We start from the raw sequence: 27285 nt of genomic DNA, 5'->3' as shown, positions 1-27285 counted from the left end.
CTCCCATGGGTTTCCAAGGAGAAGGAGGAGCCAGGAGAGAGCTGGCAGGTGGTGTAGCTCTGTCTGGTGTGGCTGGCTGTTCAAAGTAAATATGCAGAGAGCGCTCTGGAAATGGTGAGATGTGTGAGGGAGAGTTTGGACTTTGTGGAAGATGTTAAACATCCAAAGCAGAGCTGTTGGCAAGTGGTGGTTGTGGAAGCAGAGAAGAGGAGTGAGCAGAAGCCTGGCAGGGGAAGCTGGGGGAGCAGAATGAGGACAGTCCTCTGTTGAAGAAGGAGAAGGAGGCATAGAAGAGGCAGAGCATGAGAGACGGGTTTTGGGGTACATGGCACAGTTCTGTGGGCACGTGATGGCAGATGTCAAGAAGCTACGCTCTGGATGAGCCCAAGGGTGGACGAGGAGGGGCTGAGAATCGTAGAATCATAGAGTCATAGAATAGTTAGGGTTGGAAGGGACCTTAAAGATCATCTAGTTCCAACTCCCCTGCCATAGGCAGGGACATCCCACTAAATCAGGCTGCCCAAGGCCCCATCCAACCTGGCCTTGAACACCTCCAGGGATGGGGCAGCCATCCCTGGAGAAGCAGAGTCCGCTTCTGTTTGCACCTTTGGGCTTTGCCACTTTGCTGTGTGGCGGTGTTTCTGAAGTGCGTTTGGAACGGTCATGTGTTCCTCATCAGAAGGACCTCCAGGGATGCAGGGCAACTGGGCAGAGGTCACCAGGGTGTGTTAACCCATCACTTGCCAGGGACACAAGGGTCAAAGCAACCGAGGAATAAAGCTGTCAGAGCGAGGACTTGGGAGGCCTGTGAGGAGAACTGGAGTGTCCAAAGCTTGGGAGTCGGTGAGAGGACTTTATGATTGCTGTGATGGGTGCAGGGCGCTGGTTGTCAGCATCCTTGCTTACGGTTGTGTCACCATTCATTCCTGAGCTGTTAGCGGCGTGTTTGGAACATGGAGAAGAGAGGTGCTGCTCATTCCGCTCTGAAGGAAGTACGGTGAGCTGGGATTGTCTAGCTGCGATTGTCCAAGCGGGATCCCTAAGGTGTCTGTAGGCAGGGTGACCCTTTCATAACTTTCTGATTCTGACATTGTTACAAAATTCAGTGGGAATTCTTGTTTTGGAGCAAACCCCCTCCCCCCATCCCTCAAACTTCCACTGGTTTCCTGAAAATGCTGTGGGTGGTCGTTTTGGGTTTTCCTTGTTGGCAGTTGGGTGACGGATGAAATGCCATAAGCGGCACAAAGCGTTTAGCTGGTGACAGCCTGAGGTAGCACAGGCAGCTCTTAGCGGGTTTATTTTCATTATTACAGCAATTTTAGGACTGCATGCTGCAATTTTCACTCGCAGTGAGGTATTAAATTGAAATTACCCCAGATGTAATTGTCACACAAAATAATTCTGGACATGCTGGATTTAATGCTTTTCCAAGCTGTGGTTTTTATTACCCGAGCAAGTGCCAAAAAAACACTTGTAGTCAACAATTTAAGCTGAAATCTGCCTTTGGGGGAGTCAGGACGCTCAGCTGCCCTTACACGGGGGGCTGAAGGCAAAAAAATGTGGGACCGATGGGAGGAAACTTTGGGAGGGCTCCTGGAAGAAGGGCCTGGGGATACAATCTTGGGTGAGGGCTGAGCCAGGGCCGCATGGCAGCCCCAGAGGAGCCCTGGTGGATGCAGCATCTCAGCTGAACCCATTCTGGGCTGGTTTCTGGGGAGTGAGTCCTGCCTGTGGTGCAGAGCTGCACACGACAAGAGGCTGGAGTGCTGCCCGGTCCTTGCCTGCTCCACCGCAGCAGTGCAGGCATTGGTCTCATCTCTGAATGTGGTGAGCCTCGTCAGACTGAAGTCAGGGGCGAGGAGCAGATCCAGACCAAGCTCTTGAGGTGCTTGGACATGGCATTTCGGTGTTTCCCATGTGCGCACTCTGGTTGGGCCACTGTGGTGCACAGACATCTGGAGTTTAAAAACAAGTTGTTGTCATGGATGAGGAGCTGGCTCATCCAGCGTACAGGATCACTGGCGCCCCTGCGTGTGGGTGGCACAGCACATGTCCGCTGTGGCGTTATTTATTAGCTCCCTAACTATCGTAACACCCTAAGTAAAGTATTGATGACTTTATATTTTCCACCCTCTTTCATTCTTTTCCAGAAACAGTTTCCCTCATTTTTTTCACAGACTCCCCTGATGCCATGCTGGAAGTGGGTGGGAGGACCCACATCGGGAAGCAGTTGGGAGATAATGGTGCACAAATAGACAGGGAGAACAATTGCCACACTCTGTCCCTGCAGCTCCACAAAGCAAGTGAGAGCCGAGCGTGAGTATGGCAAAAAGGCACTGAGCAGCTGCATCTACTTCTTTCTCACTGGGTCAGGAAGGCTCAGCTGAAGTTGGTCACTGGATGATGCGAGTGGCCCACAGTGACCCGGATCAGTGGCTCAGAGTGCAACCTCTTGCTGTTCCCTAATTCACAACTCCCCTGTGTGTTGGGGGTTGGTGACTATGCTGAAAGAACAGGGTAGTAACAAGAAATCTGCTTTGGTCAAGTTGAGGCAGGATCTGGGAAAGGTTTTGGTGAGAAAAGACAGTAACTGATTCACTTTGAGCTTACAAATACTTTGTCTGACCCACGTTGTTATGTTTTTTCTTATCTTTGGAATGATTCCACCCATCGCGCACTCTTGCCTTTCATTTAGGTCACTTTGTAAATAATCAGAAATGCTGTTTCAGAATGAAAAGGTGAAATACCTCATTAAGAAGAATATGTCTAGCATTTGGCGTTTCTGAGGTGCAACGTGCCATGCTGATAACATAAACCAGCAATATCTGGCTGCTGTAACCTGCTTTCTCTTCCACATCCCCACCATAATTTTCCCATCTGTTTTCAATTCCCCTTGCAGATGCCGTGGTGCAGAGCTTTGGGGCAGCAGACTGATGATTTCTTGAAAGATCGGTTGCTCAGTTTTCTTTCATGCTTCACAGGAGGGTGGTTGTGGTAGCACCAGGGCAGGGACACAGGAGCAGGCAAGTGGCTCGTGGGTGGGAAGCGGGATGAGGGCTGTGACTGGAGCTCCTCAGGCTGGGCATGGGATGCCCTCCTGCAGCTGCTGTGTCATCCTCAGTCCATCACAGGACTGATGGGAACCTGAAAAGAGCAGCACAGATGTAAGGGATGCCTCTGGATTTCATGAGCTAGGAACATGTTGGTGTTGGTCTACAAAAGCCACAAATTTTATCAGCTAAAGGTTGAAGTAATTACAGAGTCTGTGACATTTCCTCCTGGGAAATGCAGGGGCTGTGGTTGCAGTTGTGGGTTTTCACCTTCTGCAGGCTGGCTTGGAGAGATTTAAATCCAAAACTTCCCTCTAGTCAGGTTACGCAATTAAGGCAGAATGAACAAGGAAACAAATCAATTTAGAAATGAGACCCCGCTTACCTTGCAGCCAGCTGCCTCGGGAGGTGGGAGTGAGCCTGCTTGGAATGGGAGCTGCAGGGATGCTCTTGCCTCTGCTGGTGCCACCAGTGTGAGAGGGCTTGGGCTGCTGCCTGCATTTAAGAAAGAAAATCCCTCAGCATGGTTACAAGTACTTCAGGAATGGTGCCAAGAGCTCCGTGCAGCTCACATAGCCACTGAGGCAGCGTACGACTTGCAGCTGTCCAAGTGCCTCAGCTATGCCTTGCCTTGGCACTAAGGTCCCGTTCCCGATCCCTTCATGCTCAGATTGGTGAGGAGTATCTGCTGACGGTGCCTTTGCTTTAACTAACACAAAAAGGGAGGGCTCTGGCTTCCCACTGCCCATCAGTGGGGAAGGCTGCTGGCACCAGGAGGCTGTGCCAGCTGGCAAACAATGGTTTGAGAAGGGGCTGCGAGCTGGGTGCCTCAGTTCTCTTCTCTTCTCTTCCTGATAATGACAGTTAAGCTTTTTTTGTTACTTTAATCCTCAGTGACTTAATCGTCAGTTTCTGGACTCCTTCAAAGTGGATTTACACAGTAAAACTTTTTTGGTTCCTTTTTTTCAGTAGTGGCTGGAGGACCATCAACTGATGGACTCTGTCTGCTTTAGGGAAGTGAGCTCCCATATGGAATTCCAGTGCCTGAACTACCTTTCCTTCTTCCTCCCTCCCCAGGTGTACGACTCTGCGCTATCGCCAGGACCTCCCTCCAACCAGCGTCATCATCACCTTCCACAATGAGGCCAGGTCAGCCCTGCTAAGGACCATTCGGAGGTAAGAGCTCCCTGGCTGCTCTTAAGAAAGGGTGAGGGAGCTAGAGGTTGAGTGAACGAATACAGAATCTGTTTGCACTCACTCCAGCAGAGGGAACAGACCTACCTGAAATGGTCACTGGGAGAAATTAGGATGAAGGCTGGTCTCTGAGAAGTAGATTTTACAGTGGGATGCTCAGGGAAGGGAGTAGCTGTGCTCCCTCTGCAGGGTCTAGTGCAGGACGCTCTTGAGGGACAGCAGCAGATGAGACGGAGTCTGCAATCATAGAGTTTCTCCAGCTGGGTGTCAGGGCACAGCTGTTGTGCAGATGTGTGCTCTGGTGCTGCTGTTCAAGCTTCCTCAGTGACCCGCTGAGTGCCAGAAAGGCTTTCTAATTGAGCAGCCCTAATGGTGCACACACAGACTGGCTTTTCAAGGACGGTTTCTGTACTCTGCTGGATGCCTGGTGGAGCGCTCTGGGCATGTGGCCATTCCTTCATTTGTCAGTTTGTTCTTGGCTGTGTTCCGCTGTAGTGGAGAGACCAAGGGCTTCATTTTTACTGCAGGGTTTTTAAATCAGTGTTTAATCCCAATGTGTGCCTTGAATCTGGATGTTCTCCTGTGGGAAGGTCTTGTGAGGTGTGTCTGAGGAGTCCGTCCCTGGTCTCTGCCAAGGGGTTCCTCTGTAGTGCCCTGGCTGTGCTCTGCTTGGTGTCAACCACGGGTGGTCTTCAGATCTGTCTCATGCCCACACAGTGAAGGTCTGTGTCCTGCTACGAGCCTTGCCAGTTAAACCCAGGCATCCACTGGTACTCCCTGCCTTTGTTGGTACTGGTCAGACTGGGGTTGCCGGCTGGAGGAGGCTTCAGCTGTGCCCTGTTCACTGCCACGTCCTCGCTGGGCTCTTCTCTGACAGCAGCACCCTTCCTCAGTGGACGCACTCGGTGCCACAAATGAGTTTGCTGAAATTGAATTCCTGCTTTGCTTTATGGTTCCATGCCCAATCCCAATCCTTCGCTTCACATTTAATAATCTATCACTACTTTCTCTCTCCAGAATGTGTGGATTTCAGGCCTGTGTAGCACTGACAGTTGGTACTGTGTACCACCTCCTTGCTCCTGGACCTTCTCTTGTATCTTTACAGTGCCTTGTGTAGGTTTAACATTCTCCAGAACCCATGGTAGTAGAGGCAGCAAGGCAAAGCCCAGGGCAGTCCTCTAGCCCTTGAAATGTAGGGTGCTTATAACATGTGAAGTGCAAGGATGGACTTCCTCATTTCTCCACATAAATCAGCACTTGATTGTCGTGGCAGGTACGTTCATGAGCGATGTTGTCACATGAGGGGTGTTGGACCCACGACACGGCTCTCGTGACTGGATCCCCCATGTCTGGATTCACTAGTGAGCTGTTTGTTGCAGCAATGGCAGTTAGAAATGCAAGCAGTTTGAATTTTCCCTTCTTTGTCTGAGATATTGACCTCTGAAGTTTGATTTCCAGCTATAAAAAGACTTCCTTCCTTGTTCTTCTTTTCTTTGCTGACTTGAATTGTTGGCTTTACTACCTTCCTTACCCAGCTGCATGTGATTTCCACTGCAGCTTTGCCCCTGTGCACTGCTTCTCCCTGGTGATTCCAGTGCTCCTGTTTTGCCTGTGGGGAGATTTTCCCAGCTCTGGGGCCCCTTCTGAGCCCTCTTTCCTATAAGCTGATCTCCAAATGGAGCCGGAGCCCTGCAGAGCATCCCCCTGCGCTGCATGGCAGAGGCAAGCCTGGGCAGTGAGGAACCAAGATGACAGCCTTGGGTCCCTGTCTATCCTCCTATTCCTGGCCTGGGATCCAGAGCTCACACTTCTTTTTGTAGTCCCATGGTTTGAAGGTGGCCTCCTGGCGTTGGAATTCACAGTTTTCCTCCCGGATGCAGTACTTAGAGGCTTGCTTTAATCCAACCGGCCCTAGGGGTACCAGCCCTTGGTGGAAAGTTGTGCTAGCGATGTAGCTCGTGCTCTGTTCCTCTCCGGCCATGGTTGTGCACGTACTGCCTCCTCTCTGCCTGTTCTTGGACTCAGCTGAGGGCTCATCTGCTTCTGCAGCCTCTGTAGGTTAATTTGCTGTGCCTTCTGACTGCCCTGTGTGTTTTCCCCTTGCTCAGCAAATGCTTGGTTTAATTAGGTCTTCCAGCTGACTCCATCCCGTGGTGGCTGTAACATCATGGATCATTTTCCTTTGCCATTCAGATCAAACCCTGTCCTGACACTGCTTCGTGCCTCTCGAAGCAGTCTGTGGCCAGGAGTCTCCAAGCACTTTGAGCACAGTGGTGGGTGAAATGGGCACCTTTCTTGCCTTGTTCTCCCCATGGTCTCTGTGGTGTGCTCTTAGTATAACCTGTGTGGTGAATGGACAGGCTAAGAAACAGGGACACCATTTGTCTGTGGCTGATGCAAGATTTTAGGTTTGCAGACTTGGTTTCCTGAGTTCCAGCAAGCTGGATTTTACAGCCTCCTTGCAAAATGGGTGTTCTCAGTTAACTTTTGAGGCAGGAACAAGAAAGAGGGCAAAAAGACATTGCTTGGTGTGTCTAAAGCAGTGGGGCACTGTCCACCTAACAGGTGCACTTCTTACAGGCCCCTTGTAGGCATGGAGGAGTGGCAGATGGAAACGCTGGTGAAGGCACGCCTTGGCAGAGGAGGAAATCAGCTCCCATGGATGAGCGGGAGGGATTTTGCTCCTTCTGTGCTTTTCCACGGTGCCTGGGAGCTTTAATGCTCAGAGTGTCAGGGCTGAGCTGTATTGCAGGCTCCGTGCATGCTTGTGAGTGCTTGGAGAAATGAAGCAGAGGCACCAATAGGTGTCCTCCGCGGCAGCCCTTGTGTGCGTCACATTGTGTTTGGGGTGGTTCGTTATGAACAGTTTGCATTGTCAGAGCTATCGAGCAGAGTTAGTGCATTGTGTTGAATAATGAATGAGTTTAAAAGTTTCACTATCTTTTCTCTGACCATTTGCCAGCTGGAAGAAAAGGAGGGAAAAAAAGAAAAAAGAAAAGCTAAGTTAATCAAATGCCTGAATCTCTGCAAATGATGCAGTCAGCATTTGTAAATGCATGTGTAACTGTGCTTGTGAATATGTGTGATTGTCCAGGCAGCAGAGGAAGGGTGTAATAAGAAAGGGAAATGGGAAAGAGGAGAAGAGGCCAGAGAGGAGGAGATGAGGAACAGCAAAGTAGCTCTGGAGGATGTTGGTTCGTGTTGTTTTTCACTGTGCAGACAGTGACAAAGCTGTCGTTGGGTGGTTGTTTCAGCCACTCAATGCCTGAATGACCTTGGGCAGGTTTCTCTTTCCCCTGCAGTTTGATTTCCCATATTCCAAGCTCCAGGGCTCGGTGTGTTAAGATGCTGAGTGTCCAGCAGCACAGGGATGGAAGCGTGTGTGTAAACCCATGGAGGGGTTTCCCTGAATTTAGGCAGGGAAAACAGGTCATTGCTCGGCTCTTCCAGAGTGAGAGCCTAAGGGTGTCTCAAGGTCACAGCAGTCACTGGAGGACAAGGAGCAACATGTCCAGGAAAGGAGATGACTCCTTATTACTGGTGCTGGGCCTCTAAGCAGTGCTGGGAAACAGTGCCTCCTGTCATCAACCCCATGGAGTGAGGGGGACTCCATGGCTTACTTAGGAGAATGCCATCCCTTTGCTGTCCCACCCCTGCGGGCATTGGTGTGCCCACGTGCTGAGATGCAGCCACTGCAGAGAGTTCAATTTTGCTTTTAGGGCTCGATGTGGTGTGCCATTCCCTGCCAAGGTTTACAGGGACCAAGGCTTGCTGTGTTCCCCCTCCCTGGAAGCAGCAGGGAGAGGAATGCCGCTTGCCCTGGAGGCAGGGCTGGAGGAGACAGAGCTGCGGGCAGCCTGGGATGATGCTCTGCTCCCAGACCATCAGTGACCACCGTGCTGGGACTTCTCCAGTGGCATGGGTTTGGGAGCCGGGTGGCCGGTCAGCGCTGGCATAGGCTGGGCAGGAGAAGAGTGGCGACGGCTGTTGTGCTGGCAACCTGTGGGGCAAGGGGCAAGACAGCCTCATTTGCTCCGCTGAGTGGTCTTCATTTATTCATTCTTCAAACTTGCAGCTGGGGAGCTCAGAACAGGAATAATGAAACTTAATTATTTACCTCTTGCTGACAAACCAAAAACATCCTTTGGCAAAAGTCCTGATGTGACTGCTGCGAACACTGCATGAAATATTTAAATCATTAATTAGCGGAGAAATTATTGCATCTTTCATTTTCCAGTGCTCGTAAATAAGAGCGGTGATGTCCTGGACAGCCAGCACCTTGCGCTTTCCCTTGTGCCACATCCAGACTCCTCTGAGGCAGGGGAATGACAAAGCTGTGTCTGCTTCCTTTGGCGGCAGTGGCATCATATAGAGCCTGTGCCATAACTGAAAGGAGCCTGATTAGAGAAGCAAAAACAAGCCATGCAAAAATAAGGTGTCATGCAGAAACTGTATATTTAGCACTTTGTGCTGACTGTCTTTTTATTCTTTTTTTTTATTCTGCTTTTTGCTTAAACCCTGGACGTTTCTTCCCCAATTTGCTAATCATTTCTCATGGTGCCTAAGCACGCAGCCTTGCATGTGCTCTTACCTTTTGATGTTAACACAAGAGAACTCTTGAATTTCAAAGAGCTCGGTGAGTATTTGAAAGAATAAAATGTGAGAGCCGCAGTGTAATCAAAGCTCATTATGGTTATTCTTGGTGTGATGTCTCTCTTCCTACGTAATTAGCCATTTCGGGTTGTTGAAGCAGTTCATTTTGGCGGGCATTTTCTCTCTGTGCTCCAGGTCTGATTTCAATAATTGTGACCCGTGGCCCTTTCAATACTTTATTATGCTCACCAAGGTGTTTTTTTCTCCTAATGGGTCGCAGTGTGTTGCCTTGGGGAGAATTAACGAGTTCACGAGTTCCTCAGGTTCAATGTCCGCAGTCACCGATGGCCGCTCTTCTGGGTGATGAGCACAACCAGACTGACTTTGAGCCGCCTGATCCAGTGGGAGGGGACCCTTCCCATGGCGAGGGGTTTGGAACTGGATGGGTTTTGAGGTCTGTTCCAACCTAAACCATTCTATGGTTCTATGATTCTGCATGGCTGCATCTGCATAACGTCTGCCAAATCCATTGAAACAACGAACTTCTCAGTATTAACTTTCCTAGATAATTCAGTAGTGAATCTGGTTGCGATGGGTTGAGCGAGCTGGGGGCATGAGTTTTCATTTTGATGGTAGCGAGCCTTTTGGTGATTTAAGGGAGAAGGTGTTGTCGTCTGTGGCTCAACAGAACTGAAAAGCTGTTTTGATTTGTTAAGATATGCCCATCACTGCATTGTACCTACCTGTGTTTGATTTCAGGGGAGAAAATCTATAACAGAGGGACTTCAAAGCACAACAATATTGTCTGCTGATTTTGATCATGCAAAGGGAAAAAAAAACCACATGGAAAGAAAGAGAATAAAGTATAAAAAAAATCAAAGCCGAGGAAAGGCAAAGCAATAGAAAAGCTGGCTCTGAATTTTTAAAACTGCTTTTGTAGTCTGTCTGGAAAAAAAAAATCCCTGTAACATCAAAAATGTGCTGCTGTTTCCTGAAGAGAGCCGAGGTGGAGTGTTTATAATCTGTGTTTCCAGCAGCTGGGTGCGTTGCTGTGTGAATAAGAGAGCACAGGCAGAAGATGTGTTGTAGACAAATTTGACTTCGGTGCAGAGCCTGTGCACTTGCTCCCAGCTGTGTTGGGAGGCAGGGTATGGCCGCGGCCTTGCAGACTTTTCCCTGGATCTCTGTGTCTGCATCAGGCAGCCCTTGGCTCAGCAGCAGTTTTGAGGCTTGCAGGTGTCTGTGCGCAGGATTGCAAGGGCGATGATGAGCTCAAAGCCCACTGACATCAGTGGACATCGGTTCCCTTAGAGCTGTGGGAGACTCAGCCTTTGGACCACCCTCACCAAGGCTTTGTTGGCTTGAGATCTGGGAAAGTGTTGTGCATTAGGCGAGTCCCACAGGTCAGGAGATGGGAGAGGGCTGTGTGCCGGTCCCAGTCCCAGTCCCCAGTGACAGAATCATAGAATCATTGAGGTTGGAAAAGAACTCTAAGCTCATCCAGTCCAACCATCAACCCAATGCCACCGTGGCTACTCAAGTATGTCCTGAAGTGCCATGTCTACATGTTTTTTAATGCTTCCTGGGGTGGAGACTCCACCACTGCCCTGGGCAACCTCTGCCAGTGCTTTGCCACTTTTTCGGTAAAGAAATTCTTCCTAATGTGCAATCTGAACCTCCCCTGGCGCAACTTGAGGCCGTTTCCTCATCCTATCAGTTGTTTCTTGGGAGAAGAGACCAACACCCACCTCTCCACTACCTCCTTTCCAGGAGCTGCAGAGAGCGATGAGGTCTCCCTTCAGGTGTGTCACCCACGGGGCTGTCTGTCCTGAACCCTGTGGAAGGATGGCTGTTCACGGAGCCAGAGCAGTCCTTGGAGACACCCTTCCCTCATCAGTCATCGTGCTGACTTTTCCTTTGTGTCCTATGAGTGGCCACCTTTGGCATTCCTGGGATGTCATCCTGGTTTACTGGCTGTAGAGTTAAGCCCCACGTCACCCTTCTGGCAGCAGAATCTGTTGGGGAGATGGGATGGAGGCAGGCTCTGAATATGCTGGTTGCTCACTGCCCTCCTGCTCCCAGCAGGTTATTTATTTATTTATTTTGCTGACTCTTCTACAAGTCTGCTGCTTTCCTGCAGGTTCCACTGATTTCCGGGCAATCAGTGCTTGTTAGATGTTCCACAGAGCATGATGCCGCTCACCAGACGCTGCACTGGTGCCTGGCGGCAGTGATTGGCTGAACTCAGCTCTTGCGTATGGGGTGTTTTTAAAATAACAAACCTCTTAATGATAACGCTTAAAAAACACTTGGCAGATCTGAGCTGCTCTGTGTGCCCCAGCAGGAGGAGGGTGTTCAGCCACTTCCAATGCAGGTTGTGGGCACTGAGGCGGCGATGCCTAACCCTGCTTGGTGCAACCCTTGGTGATGCCGAGGTGGCTGCAGCAGCTCCTGACTGCTTGGGCTCCCACTGTGACTGCTGCTTCAGGGACAGGGCCTTTCTCTTCCTCCACACCCCAACCTTGGCATGCAAGGCATCTGACATGGGGAGAAAATTGCAGCTTTTGCCAAAATCCTGAAACTGGACGACGATTTCCAGGTAAAATAATGCTTGGAGTGATTTTTGAGGAGCTCCACAATGGAGGTGCCAGCCTTACCCGCTCTGGTCTGAGATAAAACTTTCTGAATTCTATTTCAGAATTTCTGCTGAAAAAAAACACCCTAAACATGGAGGGAGGACCCGTTTCAAGATTCTGCCTAGGAATGTCCTGTTCTTCCAGAAAAATCCAGCTCAGCTCTTTCTCTCTGGAGGGTGGTAGCTCCAGCACTTGGTGGGTTAGGGTTACACTGGCACAGGCAGCAGGCACTTGGCAAGAGGCATCGACACTCCAAGCCCTCTTGGGTGAATGGGCTTGTCGGTTGTCATCAAGAAGTTTTCAGCCCTTTGGTTGAATGTCCTCAGGTATCCGGGGGTGATGCCATGAGACCCCTCTGGGTATCTGCCGGCTAGGCTGGTGGCTCCCAAGCACTAGAGTCCTGTGGAGGGCCTGCCCTTTAGACCCCACTTGGCTGGGGTCTGAGCCAGGGGTGTGGCTTTCCAGGCTTCCAGGCTTTTTGCCAGAGCTTTGAGAGCCTGAGAGACCGGGGAATCCTGTCAGTAAGCATCTGGAGGTTTTGGGGGCTTCCAGGCTGTTAGACTGTGGGGTGTTTGCCCTTTGAGGTTTGAAGGTGTTTTCTAACCCAGATCAGACGCAGACTCAGGTGTGAAATTTGGGGAGATTTTAAACCCTTTGTGAAAAAGAAACCGCGCTCAGGATGAAGACAAGTTTAAATACTGGAAAAGGCCATATAACTGCACTGCGTTATCAAAGCCCAGGTCAAGCATTTAGGAGGTTTTGAGGATGCTCTGGGGTTTTGGTTTCAAGAAGTCAGCTGTGACCCTTTGCTGGGGCAGGATTTTAAGCACATGTAATTCTGCCGACCTCTGCCATGTGAAAAAGGGGAAAATCAGGTGTAGACTTGTTAATAATATGCTTGGTGATGTGATTCAGAGAAGATAGTAGTTTTCAGCCACGTTTCACCGTCTCTGTCCACCTGGAGGGAGCCAGGAACCACATCCTCCAGCCTCTCTCTGCCATTAAATAGGCAGGCTCAACCCTGCTCTTACCCTCCTGGCAGCCTCCGGAACGCAGGCAGCTCACGGTTGAAAACAGGAGTTGTCCTGGCATGGCTGTGAGCTCTGTAAAGATGGGTTTGAGCTGGGTCATTTTCTCGATGCTGGTCCTGCTGCTGGCAGACACTGTGTCATTACCCGGGGAGAGGTGGCGGGATGATGGCAGCATTGTTGTAAGCCCCGTTAGGGAATTGGTGCGATGTGCGTGTTGCTGAAGAGCCCATTTCTCCAGGCTTTACGTGGTGCTCTGCTTTCTCTCTAAGGTGGTAAAGGTGGATCTCTGCCATTTCCCAGGAATACCGGGCGCTTGGCTCTTAGATTACAGGAGCTGGTAACCGGGCCCTGGAGATTATTGCGGGGGTGGGGCGTGGTTTCTGGGTCTTATCGAGTGTACGCTTCTGTGCTTCGGCAGGGATCACGTCCCAGGCTTTCCTACCCCGTTTGTTAGGTTGTTGAGTTGGTCGAGTGCTGTCATGGATTTTCTCTCTTCATTCTTCAGCGTGCTGAACCGCACCCCGGTGCGCCTTGTCCATGAAATCATACTTGTGGATGACTTCAGTGACGATCGTAAGTGACCCTTTCTATGTTAAAAGCCAGGGGCCAAACCAAAAGAGGCTGGGATTTATGCAGAGAAGGGAGAAGAGTTTGTCCAAGTGAAAGGAAATTTAAGTTAGTGCGGAAAGCAAACCCTGCAGTGCCAGTTTTGCATCACTGCATGGAGAATTCAAATTCCAAACGATCAAACCTCTTTTCATGAAATGAAATACAAGAAAAGCACATGGAAAATAATTTTTATGTCTAGTAGACATGAATCCAGTCCTTACCTGGTTTTATCCTACTGCAGCCGCAGTGTGGTTAATTTGACTCTCAGCTGCAGCCAGGAGCAACTCTGGGCTGGCATCACTGGAATCGCACAGGGTAATGATAGTCCGACCCTCCTGATGTCTGCATATGTTCTGCATACATTTGTGGAGGATTTCTGCTTGGGCTGCGCATTTTTGAGATGCCTCATAAGCAGTACTGTACGCCACGACAGCCAATGTCCTCCTGTCACTCCCTCTGGGTACACAGTGTGAGCGGGTATGACCTCCAGCAGGAGTTGGCAGGTGAAGCCTCAGAGGCTCCCTGGGAACCACCCCAGCTAAAGACCTTGCCTGGTGGGATGGGCAAGTGGAAGATCCAGGTGCTGAGCCTGCTCAACAGCTGTCTCGGGCACAAAAATGGTGATAGACTACACCTCAGCTGAGCAGCCCGCAGGATGTGAGTTTCAAGGAGATGCAAAACGCATCTGCTTTCTGGGAATTGTGAGAACAAAACCAGAGAGGTTTAAAAAAAATAGGATCTGCGCTCTTGGATGTTATAAACAGGCACTGCCTCAGAGCGCAGTGCAGACAGATCTCAGATGAGACCCACTTCTAGGCTCCCTGGTCAGTGGCAGAAACCAGGGAAAGGGTTTGCAGGGCTTGTGGTGGTCTTGGTAGTCACTCCAGTGCCTGGAGTGAGAGTGCTGGGTGAGAGCAGTTGCGATGGAGGTGCATAGACTTGAGCTGCCCTGGCATAGAGCTGAGCAGGCTTCTTGAGGGGTGCAGGAAGTAAATGATGGTTATTTAGCTAAACAGGCAAAGCACTTGTCTTCCTGAAAGAAGAAAGATTTGCAGAACTGCAGCTCCCTTGTCTCAGTGTGCCCAGTGCCCTGAACTGGGAGGGGGAGCAGGGGTGGAGTTCAGCTCATCCCAGGGAGCAGGGGGGCACCTGGTTCTCGCCTAACTTAGAGCAGCACCTCAGCTACTCCAAGCCAGCACTTCTCAGCTGTTTTACGTCCCCTTCCCTGTGATACCCTGAGCCTGCTGGCATCTGGGTTGCATGCATTTACATAAAATACGTGCATTTGCATAATACACTACACACACGGTCAGTTTTCCCTCTGCAGCCCAGTTTTCCCTCTGCAGCCCACCCAAAGCGATTGATGCTTTTATCTCGTGCCCAGCTGTGTCTCATTTCTCACCTCTCTGCCTGCTGACATTGTATTGGCTGGGATGCAGTTGTTCTGCACGCAGGTTCCCGCTCTTCCCAGCACATCTCTGCTGTAGGTCCGTAGCCAACCCCAGCCACTTCTGCTCCCCTGGTGTGCGCAGAGCATGCAGCGCTGTGCTGAGTCGATAGGGATAGGGGTATGGTGATGCCTCTTGTCTGCAAGGATTGCTGGAGAGGACAGAAGTGCTCAGAGGTGCTGTGGGTGCATGGGGTGAGTGGCAGGGCTGGGGTGCACATGTGGTTTTAGTGCTGACGAAGAGGAGGCAGAGCAATGAGAGGCACAAAGGGGTTGTGGGGGTCACAGTGTAGGCATGCAGAGGTAGACGGGCTGTGCTGAGTGCATCTGCCCGCAGACCCAGCTCTCGCCAGGAGGATGCCGGGGCTGCAGGCAGCACCAAGGCGAGAGGAGTGGCAGGAAATGCACACAGGATCGCAGGGCCTCCTCAGCTGGGATGTGGGCAGCTGCGAAGTCTCTGCCTCACAGAGCTGCTGCTGTCCAGGGCATAGGGAACCTCCAACTGCTCCATGGAGCTCTCTGACCTTCTCTTTCCCATAACTCAGGGCTCACGAGGCAGACGTGCACGAAACACCTGATATGTTGCTTTGTAGCTACCAAAAATAGTTATTAATGGGCAAAAAGTCAGATTCTGACCCCAACTGCTGCTCTTCTAGTCTGACTTTACAGCATAATGCAGCTGTTCTTGGTGTAAATCCGCTGGGTTTGTAGGTTTCATGAGAACTGCTGCCCTGCCAGCCCTGATTTATGCTGCGTGAGTCTTGTTGTGTCCTAGCAGTGCCACCCCCCGAACAAGCCATCGGCCAGTCCGTGACAGGGACTTCTCCCTGCTCCAAACTTTCCCTGGTGCCAGTTCTGCTGCCAGAGCCACCATGAGGGCTGAGGGTGATGTGTCCTCCCTTTATGTTTCCCAAGCTGATGACTGCCGCTTGCTGGGCAGGCTCCCCAAGGTGAAGTGCCTGCGGAACGGACGGCGAGAAGGTAAGAGCTGCTGGCTCATGGCCCAGGTGGGAAACAAATTTCGGGAGGCGTGGGAGTGATGGGGACCTTATGGAATGGGTGACAAGGGAGGATGGTGGCTGCTGGAGAGTAGAGGCCCCGATAAAAGGAGACTCGATAAAGGGTTGAGAGTTGAAGTAGATTTCTACCCCTATTTTGCTGAAAAAGAGGGGACTATTAAGATATCCAATGAGGCTCAGCTGTAGCTTATTAGCCAGAAAATTGGAACAGGCAAAACAAAGCCCCAGGTCTTATTTTTAAAGATGTTTCCTCTAATGAAAGAGAGGAGATCAGCTCCTGCTGCTTCTGTGGGGATTTTTTTTTTTATAAAACTTAATTAATTACGTTTAAAAGATTTAGAAGGGCTGTGTGGAGGATGGGTATGTGCCCTTCTGGGCTGCTGCTGGCAACCTTTGGAGATTCCTCATGGTTGAAATAGGTGTTCTCGAGTCCTGCTTTATGCTATTAGGAGAATGAAAAACAAAGAAGTTTCTTCACGCTGCAAATCAAAGGCACGAGTCCAAGCATGCTTCAGGCTGGAGAGGCTGAGGAGCAGAGAGGGTTTGTGGATTCTTCCTGCAGAAGGTTTCAGCTCCAGGTCTGATTTCAGGGTGGGATCACCCCTGTGGGTGTTAGACACATGCATGCTGACAGGAGGGTAGGTCTTCACAGCTCTGCACCTCCTCCTGGCCTTTCTTCCCTCCGTTAGTGGCGGGAGAGCGAGTTGCATCTGCTAGCCACTAGCACTGTGTGGAACTGGAGGAGCTGGTGCTCTGGAAAGCAGTTGGGATTTGGGAACCCTGCCTGGAGGGATGACATCACTTAATGCATCACTGAAGCTGAGTTCCTCAGGACCTGCTAGGATCTGGTGGGGCTGGGGTGGATGCAGCAGACCCTGCCTACCCGCAAGGTCTTAAAAGGTCTCTCTCTCTGAAGAGAGATACAAGGACAACCTGCATTGCAGGAGGTGACTTTGGCTTCCTTCTCTGCTCCAGGCTTCCTTCTCCTGTCCCTCTCCCTCATGCTCAGAGGATGTTCCTAGGCTCCTGTTCTCTAAGGAGTTAATATGAAGTCAGTGACCTCCTCCTGTGTGGACCTGATGTGTGGCTACTCTCTGAAGCCCTCCTGTCCGTGGTTATCTGCACCTGTCTCCCCTCATATTTCCACTGCTTCTCCTTCATCAAGAAGCTCTGCTCTGCTTGAGCAGCCTGCCTTCCAACAGTCCCCCTTTTCCAACAGACCATCTCCATTCTTAACGCTACAGTTCCCTTGCGCCTTCTGCCTACATAGGTGGCTTCCCACAGAAGACCCACCCTCGGCTCCCCTGGCCCATTCCATGCTGAATTAGGTCTCAGTTAGATTTATTGCCTGCTGGGGTTATGGAAGCATTTCAGGTCCTGTTTTGCCCCAGAAGGTGACAGCAGGAATAATTGCACAAATTAGGGATTGGCATAAATGTCATAAATCATTAATGTAGGTGGAAGCATTTATTGCTTGAGAAATGGTTGGTGTGCCTTGCAGCACCGTAAAGGAGGCAGTGAACCTGAGCCATGCTTTATCTGAATGAGATCTGGATGGGTCAGACCCCAGGAGATGTGTGAGTGCAGGAGGTGATGCTGGAGGAGTTGGGGGACGTTGCCCAGCAGCTGACATGGCATGTCCCTGCACAGGCCTGATCCGGTCCCGTATCCGAGGGGCGGATGTGGCGCAAGCGGGAGTCCTGACCTTCCTGGACAGCCACTGTGAGGTGAACAAGGACTGGCTGCTCCCTCTGCTGCAGCGCATCAAGGAGGTGAGTGCTCCCAAGAGACCAGGGCTGCACTGGGGACGTGCCACAAATGCCCCAGTCGCCCAGCCCTAACTGTTTGTGTGCAGGCGTCTGAGTAATTAAACCGTGAGCTTCTGAGATGCAAAGCAGCCTTTTCTGGTCTTCCTCCACCCGGCAGGCAGGTGGGGTCATCTCTGTGACTGGGAGAGCAGGTGGGTAGTGGGATGAGGGGCCTCTGGGCAGCGAGGCTCCAGCCACCCAGCACGAGTTGAACGAGGAAAGAGGAATAGGTGGGCAGTGCTCCAGCAGAGTTTTTAATTAGGTTCATGTAAAATGCTCAGTGTTGATGATTTAAGGGAGTTGATGGCTCCTTGAAGAGGGCCCGAATTTAATTTCATGCAAATTAAGCGCTAATAAATTGATTTAATAGGATTTAAGTTCTGCGGATTTTGGAGCAGACAATGTCATTCGCCTTTCGCCGCCAGTGGCTCTCACCAGATGCGTGCACAGAGGCTCCCAGCGCCCTGTCCTTTGGGATGCAGGGAGCACTGTGCCGGTGTCCTGCTGGCACAGCATGGGAGACGAAACCTTTGGCTCCATCGTGGACGTGTGGTCCTTGCCCTTCACCGTGCCTTTTTCCCCCATCCTCATTGCACCCCTGAGTGCTGGAATTTATTGCTCAGTAGTTTTAAAACTACTGAGTTGTGTTGGAATAGGGGCAGTGAGGAGCAAGGAAGAGGCCGTGCGGTGGGTTATGGACAGATCTGCTTGGCTACTGCTCGCAGTACCCTCCCTCATCTGAGGTGTCCTGCTCTGCACATCTATGCATGTGGGAGCTGAGCCGGCCGAGCTGTGCATGCCCTGTGCATGGCAGTGTTGGGACAGGGGAAGGGGGACAGCAGGTTGGGTCTCTCCACGTGGCCAGGGCAGTGGGTGCTGCTGGCACTCAGTGTGGCCGGCGACGGAGAGGTCCCAGGCTGGGCCATGGAGCTGCGGAAAAATGATGATGTGATGAAAAAGGCCTTTTCACATTACCGATGGCTGATCTGGTAGAATTAGGAGAACACATGCTGTGAAACCCCACTCGCACCTCGCAGCCAGCCTTCCCCAGGGTGGGGGCACAATGGAACTTCACTGCGTTGCTGTTTCTCTGAGTGTTTTCTAAGAAAGGATTTCCTCATTCCTTGCCAAAGCCCTGCTGGATTTCGGTGAGGGATATCCAGAGCAATTGCCTCTCTCTTAGGCAGAGCATTTGGTGTGTTTTGGCAGAGGAAGGGTGGCAGTGGCAGCAGGAAGGAGGCAGGCAGAGCTGCTTTCCAGTTCAGGTCCGGGACTGTGCCCCACGTTCGGCACCTGTGGGGTAGGTGACTCTGGATGAGGCACATTATGCGGCATCTCCGTAAGAGTTTCCCTGCATTGTGGTCTGAACTAGCATCGAATGCACACATTGACTCCATGAACTTCTGTTTATTTGCTCTCCTGGGTTAAATGATTCTCTGGCTGGAAGGAAGGCCGTCTGTAAGCCTGCATTGTTGCTCCTGCTGCTTATCCTGCCCCAGCCACAGGGCAGCAAGGGAGACATACTATGAAGAGTGTTGGAGGACTTGCAAACCAAGTGGGGTCCCAATTGCTTTGTTTTTAGCTGCTCACAAAAGCTGCAGGGTAAGGACAGGAATCCTGCATTTCCTTCTTCCAGGCTCACCTTTCCTGTTGTTTCTATCAGGGTTAAAATATTGTTCCGAGTGGTGTATGAAATGTTACTGCTGCCACCTTCAGGCTGTGCTAAAGAGGCATCCTCATCTGACAGCTCTGGGGAGGTTTAGCCACCTAGAAAGTGTCTTTTATTACCGCATTACTCCTAGGAGCAGTTTGATTTGAGCTGATGAGACCTAAGTTTCCAGGAAAGGAGCGGTGAGTGCCTTGAAGCACACCCTGTGCTTTCGCCACCACCAGCCACCCTACATGTTCCTTCTCTTCTGCTTCCTTGGGCAGAGCAGCTCTTCCTGCAGCTTTCCGTGGTGAGAAGTGCCAGCGCGAGTGTGTGCCACCATGTACCCCCATGGACACACATGCCGGTGCCTCTTTGAGCCCCATGTGGAGTTTTCCCAGCAGTCGACGGTGTCTCCTGCCCAGGCCCACAGTTGTTGTCAGGGTTGGGCAGTGCCTGCCTGGCACGCGGGTTTGGAAACCTCTGCAGGACTGGGAAGTCTAAGAGCAGGGGTAAGAGGGGAAGAGCAGGGTGCCTGGGGGTGCCTGGGAGGGTGTGTCCCCCAGGGAGTGGCAGTGACAGCGGTGTTCTGCACCAATGTGTCTGCAAGCATGTGGGCATGGGCTTTTATTTTTACTTACGGAACAAATATCTCAAAACCCGTTATGGTGCATTTCAACTAAAAACATAATAATCCACCCCAGGGTGCTTTTGCAGTATAGATCAATGAGCTCGCCCGAGACTAGGTTTGCAGATGGCACTGGGATGAACCAGTGGATGGTGAGCCCCCACTTCCAGCTCAAGTTTCCTCCCAGTCTGATGCTCTCCTGAGGCAGGGAAAGGCCTGCGATGGGCAGCCTGGCTTGAAGCTGCTGAGGGGCCAGAGGAGCATCTGTGGCTCTTGTTGCTGACCATTACAAGGTCATGATGTGGACGCTGGGAGATGAGCTGCAGTCGAGGTCCTTCAACAACATTGAAATGTTGTCCTTAAGGCTGTTTTCAGAGTTTTCTCCTTGTGGTTTAGTTCCATAATATAGTTTGTTTGATAAGTATGTGGGAGGAACATTCTCAGTATTTTGAGAGTTTAACATGAAAGAGGATTGAAGATTTTTGCATTGTTAGTGTTGATGTGCCCTGGCATGGGAGGGTGTCAACAATCCAGAAGGGTGAAGCTGCCTATAATGAGATCTGGTGCTCAACCCAAAATAAACCCTAGCAGCAGCGCTGTGCTCTCGAGCCACTCTCTGCTGCTGAGGGTCAGTGAGACCTTCGTGAGAGCTGAGTAAATCCGAATGTCCCCGTGCCGTGGCAGGGAGAAGGCAGCGCTACTGAAAGCTGCCAGTGCTCTGCACTAACGCATTCAGCTGAGAGGCAGAGGGGGTTTCTTGCAAGAAGTTTCTTGCAATGAGTATAGAGGCAGAACTGCAACTGGGGTGTGCGTGGGCTCCTTGTTAGCTCTCACCAGTAAGGTGCTCAAGGGGATAAGTTTTAAGTGACTGGATGTGATCCTTTCCCTGCAGTGTTCGGCAGGTAAAGCAGATGCTTTGCTTAAAACCTATCCCATACCCTCAGGCAAGTAAAGGATGCTTGGGTGTCCTGGGGGACGCTTTGCAGCAGGTGCCATAGAATCATCGAATCATGGAATGGTTTGAGTTGGAAGGGACCTCAAAGCCCCGCCAGTCCCACTCCCTGCCATGGGGAGGGACACCTCCCTCCCGATCAGGAGGCTCAAAGCCCCATCCAACCACCACTGCTCTGGGCAACCTGGGCCAGGGCCTCACCACCCTCATCATGGAGAACCATGGCCTGGAAAGGGTCATTGTGCCGGGATTGACTTGAGTTTCTGCATGTGGTATGTTGGTACCCAGGCCCTGCCCTTTCAGTGGGATATTTGACCCACAGAAAGCCCAGTTAAGACTCCTGACTTGACGTTGTTGTGGAAAGTATTTGTCATGCTCATTTGGAAAATCTGAGCTGTAGCAGCAGCTTCCAGTTCATGGCCTTTGGTTGCTCCTTGATGGCTGCATTTCAGTACGTCTTTGTTAAGACTAAATTTCTAAACCAAAGTATTTTCCAAGTGAGAAAGCAAGCCCGCATGTGCTCAGATGCTTTTCTTTGCATGGTTGTGAAAAGCAATTTGAGCTGAGGGTGAGGGTAAAAGCTTGGAATTTTGAGCTATAATTGGAGTTTGAGATTTTTGAGAAGAAAAAGGGAGATAAGAGACCAGTCAGAGCTGTCAGAGTCTCTTCCTCCTGTAGATATTTTCATTGTTAACTGTTGGTGTAATCTCTTTGCCCATAACAAGATGTAAATTAAATTGCCACTAACAATTTAAAATAATTCAGGTCTTTTTTTTTTTAACCCTTCCACACCTTTGGCAGAACTTTAGCTTTATCCTCACTGTTTGTACATTTTTAAAAAAGCCTGTAATTAAGCTGCTTGACTGCCTGTGTTTTTCCCCTGTGTTTCAACTGCCTGTGCCTGACTTCTGAAATCCAGTAAAAAGGACTTAAGGGAAGTGAAAGGGGGATGCATTGGTGAATTTACAAAAGACAGGCAGAGCTTTGCTTCCAGCTGAGTTCGGTGCTGAGTGCACGCAGGGGAAGAGACTGTGGGTGAAGCCAAAGCCACCGAGAGATGCTCCACGGCCCAGCAGCATGCCGGCCTCTTTCTTAGGAGAGGAAGCGCCTGTCTTCCCAGGCTCCCAGCAGTACTTCTATCGCTAATTCCTTGCCTGAACTGATGTAATGGCTGAGGAGGAGGCAGCGACGGGTGCTTTTCCCTCGCAAACCTGAATGTCTTCGAGATTTCAAGGCACCTGATGTCTCCAGGAGTTCAGAGCATCCCTTGTCCGGTTTGAGTGGTGTGATCTGAAGTTATGGGTCATTTTGCTTCTGCTTTCCAGGATCCCACCCGAGTGGTCAGCCCTGTTATTGACATCATCAACTTGGACACTTTTGCCTATGTGGCAGCTTCCTCGGACCTCAGAGGAGGTAAGTGCACCGCACGTGCATGCCCCGTGGGCGTCCATCCTGCGGTGTCAGCGTGCACTGGCCCAAGGAGCTGGTGGCTCTGCGCTGCACGACTTGCTCCTGCTATCTTGCTAAAAGCACGTTAGCCCTGCTGAGTGCTCCCCACTGGCTATTTCCAGCCTGGTTTAGAGACAGGTAAGTGAGGAATGATGTGTGCTACAGCGGATAAGGCGGTCAAGCAGGAAAGAAGGGTCGTGTCAAAGCTACCCTTGGCAGCATGGAAAGCCGGGCTGCCAAAGAGTGGCGAAGGAGGATGTCTAGGCAACAAATGGAGGATGCAGCTGTAGTGCTTGTTAGTATGCCTGTGCTATTTGTAGCACGCAGTATCCATCGGAGCGTGTATCTGTGTGCACAAGGGGGCAAAGTGAGGCTTCAGCAGCGGTTTTAATTCTGGCTTTCCTGCCTTTGGAGTGCTTGACTTTGCAATTGTAATGCAATACGTTGGTTCTTGTTCATATGCAGTAGTAAAATATGTTAGTCGTTAGTCTCTTCTCCCAAGAGCTGCATTGCCATGGCTTAAGGCATTTGAAATTGGGCAAAATACTCCATCAAACACGGCTTCTGCAGCCTGCCTTGCCTTCTAATCCATACCTAGTTCTAATTTCCCTGTGGCACTTCTCTGCTTTGGTCTTAGGTTTTGACTGGAGTCTGCATTTCAAATGGGAGCAGCTTTCCCCGGAGCAGAAAGCCAAACGACTTGATCCCACCGAACCCATTAAGTAAGGGAAGAGGGGGAAAGAGGCACCTGAGGAATGTGGGGCAGGATGGGCATCTCATCTGACTTCTTATGTGTCACCACACACTGCAGCAGTGCGATGTTCCTTCTAGGACAGCTCTGAACTTCTAATACTTCTACAGTGAGCTCCTGGCTATCTTGGTTTTAACAGTGCAGCTTCACCTCCCAGCAGTGGAGCCTGAAGGTGCTGCAAAGATAGAAGGCGGTATATTTGTGTTTATTTGTGATCTGGTCATTCTGAGGAGGCTGAACATGGTTAAAGTTGAAACCCAGTGGTCTGGACTCCTGCTTCTCTCACATCAGCTATTGCTTAAAAGTTAGTCAATGCCCTCAGTCAGTTGGGTCAAACATGATGTCTAGTTGAGCCTTTCCAGCTCAGCATGGCTCTTCTGGACCTCGCTGAAGGAGGCTTAGAAATCCAGGATGTGCAGAAGAGACAGCAAAGCTGAACGGGAGAGATGCTGTCTGTCCTGTTGCAATGGGATGGAGGCAGTCCGTCCTGCTGCTGAAAGCCTTTCTTGGCGGTACGCCGATTGCTGGCATCTGCGTACCCAGCCGTGAAGCGCTGAGCTCTGTGGCATGGAGGAGACCAAGTGCTCTGGGGGAAACTCGGGGCCTCGGGAGGCTCGCAGAGGAGCAAAGCACGGCTGCTCCTTAGGATGCTGCTGTTAACAGGAGCGCTCACTGGCGTCCTGAAGGCTCATGTTCCCGGTCCTCCTCCCATATAGGGCACTGTGGAGACTTGCCTGGGCGCAGCAGTCACCCCAGTTCCTCCCAAGCCTCTGCTAAGGCACCCACACTGTCTGCAGTTGAATGGAGACAGGGGTTGTGCAGGAAATGGCAAGTCTCCTCGAGCTGCCCTCCCCTCCTCCACAGACCTTCTCTGTGCAGTTTTCTTAGCTCATCCTAAGAATGAAAAATAACCCTGTTTTGAAATAAAGATCACACAGCTACTGATGGCTTTAAAAAAGCCCTTCTGAATTGGCTCTGCCTTCCCCTCCCCAGTGGAATGTAGCTCTTAATAGGCTGGCTCCAGGCAAAAAGCCCGTCTGAGTGAATAACCCCCCCAGCGCTAAGTGCATTTTTGATGCAGAAGCCTACAATCAGGGCTGTGAACTTTGAGCTCGTAGGAGTTGTGCTGACGGGTGCATTAGCCAGTCACTAAGTGCTGGGCGATTTATGAGCGACAGCAAAATACAAAGGCAGCTGAAAGAAAGGCTCTGATGCTTTCAAAGGTGTGTTGTCCTTGTTTGTTGAGAAGGAGATACGCAGGTAGTGTCCTGATGATGGAAAGAGAGAGAGGCAAAGGGAAGGACTGCTTCTGTGCATCCAGGTGCTGCAGCAGTGTTTGAGAGCATGTCCCATCTTCCCTTACCCATTCTGCAGGACTCCCATCATTGCTGGAGGGCTGTTTGTGATTGACAAAGCCTGGTTCAACCGCCTGGGGAAGTACGACAGTGCCATGGACATCTGGGGCGGGGAGAACTTTGGTGAGTCACTCTGCTTCCTCCTGTGCCCTGCTGTGTTGGCTTCTCTTCCCGAGTCGTGCCAGATGGGCACAAGGTCATTTTGGACTTTGCTTTGAATGCTCTGCATGAGTTTCCTCACTTGCATTCATAGGTTATGGTCTTAGGTGAGTAAGGGATCCGGCAGCCACGAATGATGGGAGCTGAGCAGTTGCTGATACTTGCTACCTTCCATGCTGTGTTCATTTTCTATAGGTAAATACCTGAAAACCCAGAGCTCTCAGCTTTGGTGCTACCAAGAGATGAGAGAACACCACACACATCATCCTATTCCTTCCCAATCTTATTTTCTCATTAATAAAGCAGGGATGTGTCTCACTCCATTGTCTGATGACAGCATTTCAGAGCTGTGTACTGCAGCATCGGTGCTTCACAGACTGTGCAGAGTGCTTGGAACAGTAGCTCCGTGGAGCTCCATTGCCACGCTGCAGGCAGGTAGCAAAGTAACCAGGCTGCTTCCCCATTCCTGCGTCACAAGATGGCCGAGCGCTGCCAAGCTCTCCTTCACGCTATCGTTTATCCTGCACGCAAAAAGAAGGTTGAGAGCTGACCTAAATTCAGTTTCCTTTGCCCGCTGTCACAGGGCAGGACGGGCATTGAGAAATACTGTGTGCAAACTGGAGAGGGCACATGAAAGTGGTAACAGCCTGTCCTGTGTTCCCCGTGTCAGGTGGAGCTCATCAGCCCGGGCTGTTCTTACTTTGAAGCTGCAGCGATGCTGCAGATCAGAGGAATTGTCTGTATCCGTGACAGGAGAGGGAGGCACTCGATGTCAGGAAGACAGATCAGAACCTGGCTTTAATAGCTCACACCTCTGGGGAGTGTGGCTGGCAAGGAAGGAAGGATCTCGTGTCTTAACACATAAAGCGACGCTGTCAGTCATCCAAGGGAAGGGATGCTGCTACCTTGCTGTGACCCATCACTGCCTGGCACTGTTGCTTCCTTCACATCCCTTTTTCCTCTACTATATTTTATTTATTTGTATCTTGCTGTGCAGTGGAATCTCTTGCCCTTGTGCTTTCTCTCTGTGGGTGGATGTCTTACTGCCCTTCTGACCTGAAGCATCTGCACATCTGAGTGGGGTGTCTCCAGTACCTTGGAGGGATCAGCAGGCCTCCCACCTCCCCTGCTGGTGACAACAGCCCAAACAAAGGATTTAGGAAGGGAACCAGACAGGAAAGGGACTGCTGCACTGCACCTGACCCACTGTCCGTCTCTGCTTGTCAGTATTCTCCGACAGCAGCCAGCACGAGCTGCTCCTGGGAGATGAGCAGTGACAGGGCAGCCTGCCCGCCCTCTGGGGAATCTTCATCTCCAGGGCCCTGCAAGGGCGGGCGTTGTGCTCCATGAGTGCCTTCATGGCCTGTCCTACAGAGCACAATATTTCCCTTACTGGCACTGTGCCCGGGGGAGCGCTGGTCCCGAAAAGCAGGTGACGGTGTGACACAAAGGGAAAAGGCCAACCATGGGCTGGGCAACTTAATGCTGCAGTGAGAAAGCACAGGTCTGCTTCAGCAGCCGGGCGGATCCCATCTCACCGGTCAGGGACTGAACGGCGCAGGTCCTTCCCTCGCAGTGCTTCAGGGAGTTGCTCTTCTCTCAGGCTGAGCAGAAGGACCCGAGGAGGGCAAGACCCGAGGCAGCAGCCACGCGGGGGTTTGCAGCCACTGGGCTCGGTGTTGCCTTTCATTGGGCACTGCCCTACAGCAGTGTGGCCAGCCTGCGGCACACACGCAACGAGAGCAGCAGCCCTGTGCGAGGGCAACAAGCACAGCAGCTTAGAGTGGCCGCATCCTGCTGTAATCTCCTTTCCCTGCAGCTGTGATTAAGGTTGCTGCTTAATAGCACCAGGACGTGGCACAAGGGCACGTTTTATTGGCCTCAAAGTACTTGGTGCTGGGCAAGGTGTTGAGGCTCCAGCTGCTGTTGAAGCTTTTCCCTCTAAACACAGCAGAGAAGGGAAGGGGAAGGGGTTTCTGGAAAACACTACTTCTCCTCCCTGGTGTGTTTTCCCACTCCAGCCTTTGCTGGTCCCTGCTGCCAGGGCAGATGTTGAGGATGGGCTCAGGCTTTGAAATTTTGGACCTGGGCATCAAGGTGAGAGGGTGTTTTGGCTGTTCCAGCCTCCCATTTCCATCAGCTCAGGAGCAGGCAGTGTGCTGGGAGCAGGGACAGGAGTGCCATGCAGGCGGCTCGCATGACCGCGGCAACGTCCACCTCATGGCTGAGCTGAGTATGTCAAGAGGATGTGGGTTTAGAGGTCTGGGCTCTGGTTCTCCTTTGCTCCTTGAGGCTGTGAGTTGGTTTTGGAGGGGTGACAGCTTTGCGAGTTCGCAAAGGAGGGGGAGGACTCCTGTCCATACTGCGCAAATGGCCTTCCTACTGTAGGCACTTTGCCCACATCCAGCCTGGGGACAATTCATCTTTGTGCCGGTGTATGTGGGGAGATGGCTGGGGGCAGGAGCCAGCGGAGGCGGTGGGTGGCCTCCTGCCTAACTTCGGTAGCCAAAGGTGGGGGGAAGCAAAAAGGAATTTGTAGTTTGGGAGTAAATGTACGCTACATGTAGCTGTGTACTGTCAACAGATGATAAAATGGGATGCAAAGAACCACAGGAGCCTTTTCTTTTTAATGTCGTTTCTTTTCCATGCTGGTTCTGTCTAAGCGTGACTTTCTGACAACGGAACTGCAGATTCATAGTTTCGCAGGCATTGGGAGCAGATGGAGCTGTTAGATTGGCCATTCTGCTCACCCATCCTGCCTCGCCAGCTAGGATTTCGTCCAGCTCCCTGGCAGGGGCCCTGTAACTTCTGCCGTCAGTTGTGCCACAGGCTTGTTTTCCTCCAGAAGGGCCTGGTGGACCAGCCACAGAGCAGCTGGGGACAGCAGGGAGATGTTTCCCATCCTGACAGCTTATCCAGATCTTTTTGAGATAATCTCTCCCCCCGCTGACCTTTG

General features: G+C 51.3%; 1 protein-coding gene across 5 annotated transcripts in view; it reads left to right on the top strand.

Moving 5' to 3' along the window:
* GALNT14 (polypeptide N-acetylgalactosaminyltransferase 14) overlaps window positions 1–27285 on the top strand; it is a 91431-nt gene that overhangs the window by 48139 nt on the left and 16007 nt on the right. For all 5 annotated transcript variants that reach the window (XM_054060884.1, XM_054060887.1, XM_054060882.1 and 2 more), the window contains exons 3-9: window positions 4128–4226; window positions 13010–13077; window positions 15476–15541; window positions 17230–17351; window positions 21941–22028; window positions 22702–22786; window positions 24190–24293. In XM_054060884.1, coding sequence (XP_053916859.1) covers window positions 4128–4226; window positions 13010–13077; window positions 15476–15541; window positions 17230–17351; window positions 21941–22028; window positions 22702–22786; window positions 24190–24293 — 632 coding nt within the window. The remainder of the gene's footprint in view (window positions 1–4127; window positions 4227–13009; window positions 13078–15475; window positions 15542–17229; window positions 17352–21940; window positions 22029–22701; window positions 22787–24189; window positions 24294–27285) is intronic.

Source organism: Cuculus canorus, chromosome 3 (assembly GCF_017976375.1).
Source record: "Cuculus canorus isolate bCucCan1 chromosome 3, bCucCan1.pri, whole genome shotgun sequence".
Classification (NCBI taxonomy): domain Eukaryota; kingdom Metazoa; phylum Chordata; class Aves; order Cuculiformes; family Cuculidae; genus Cuculus; species Cuculus canorus.
Note: the sequence above shows the minus strand (reverse complement) of the source record. Positions and strands in the feature narration are given on the sequence as shown.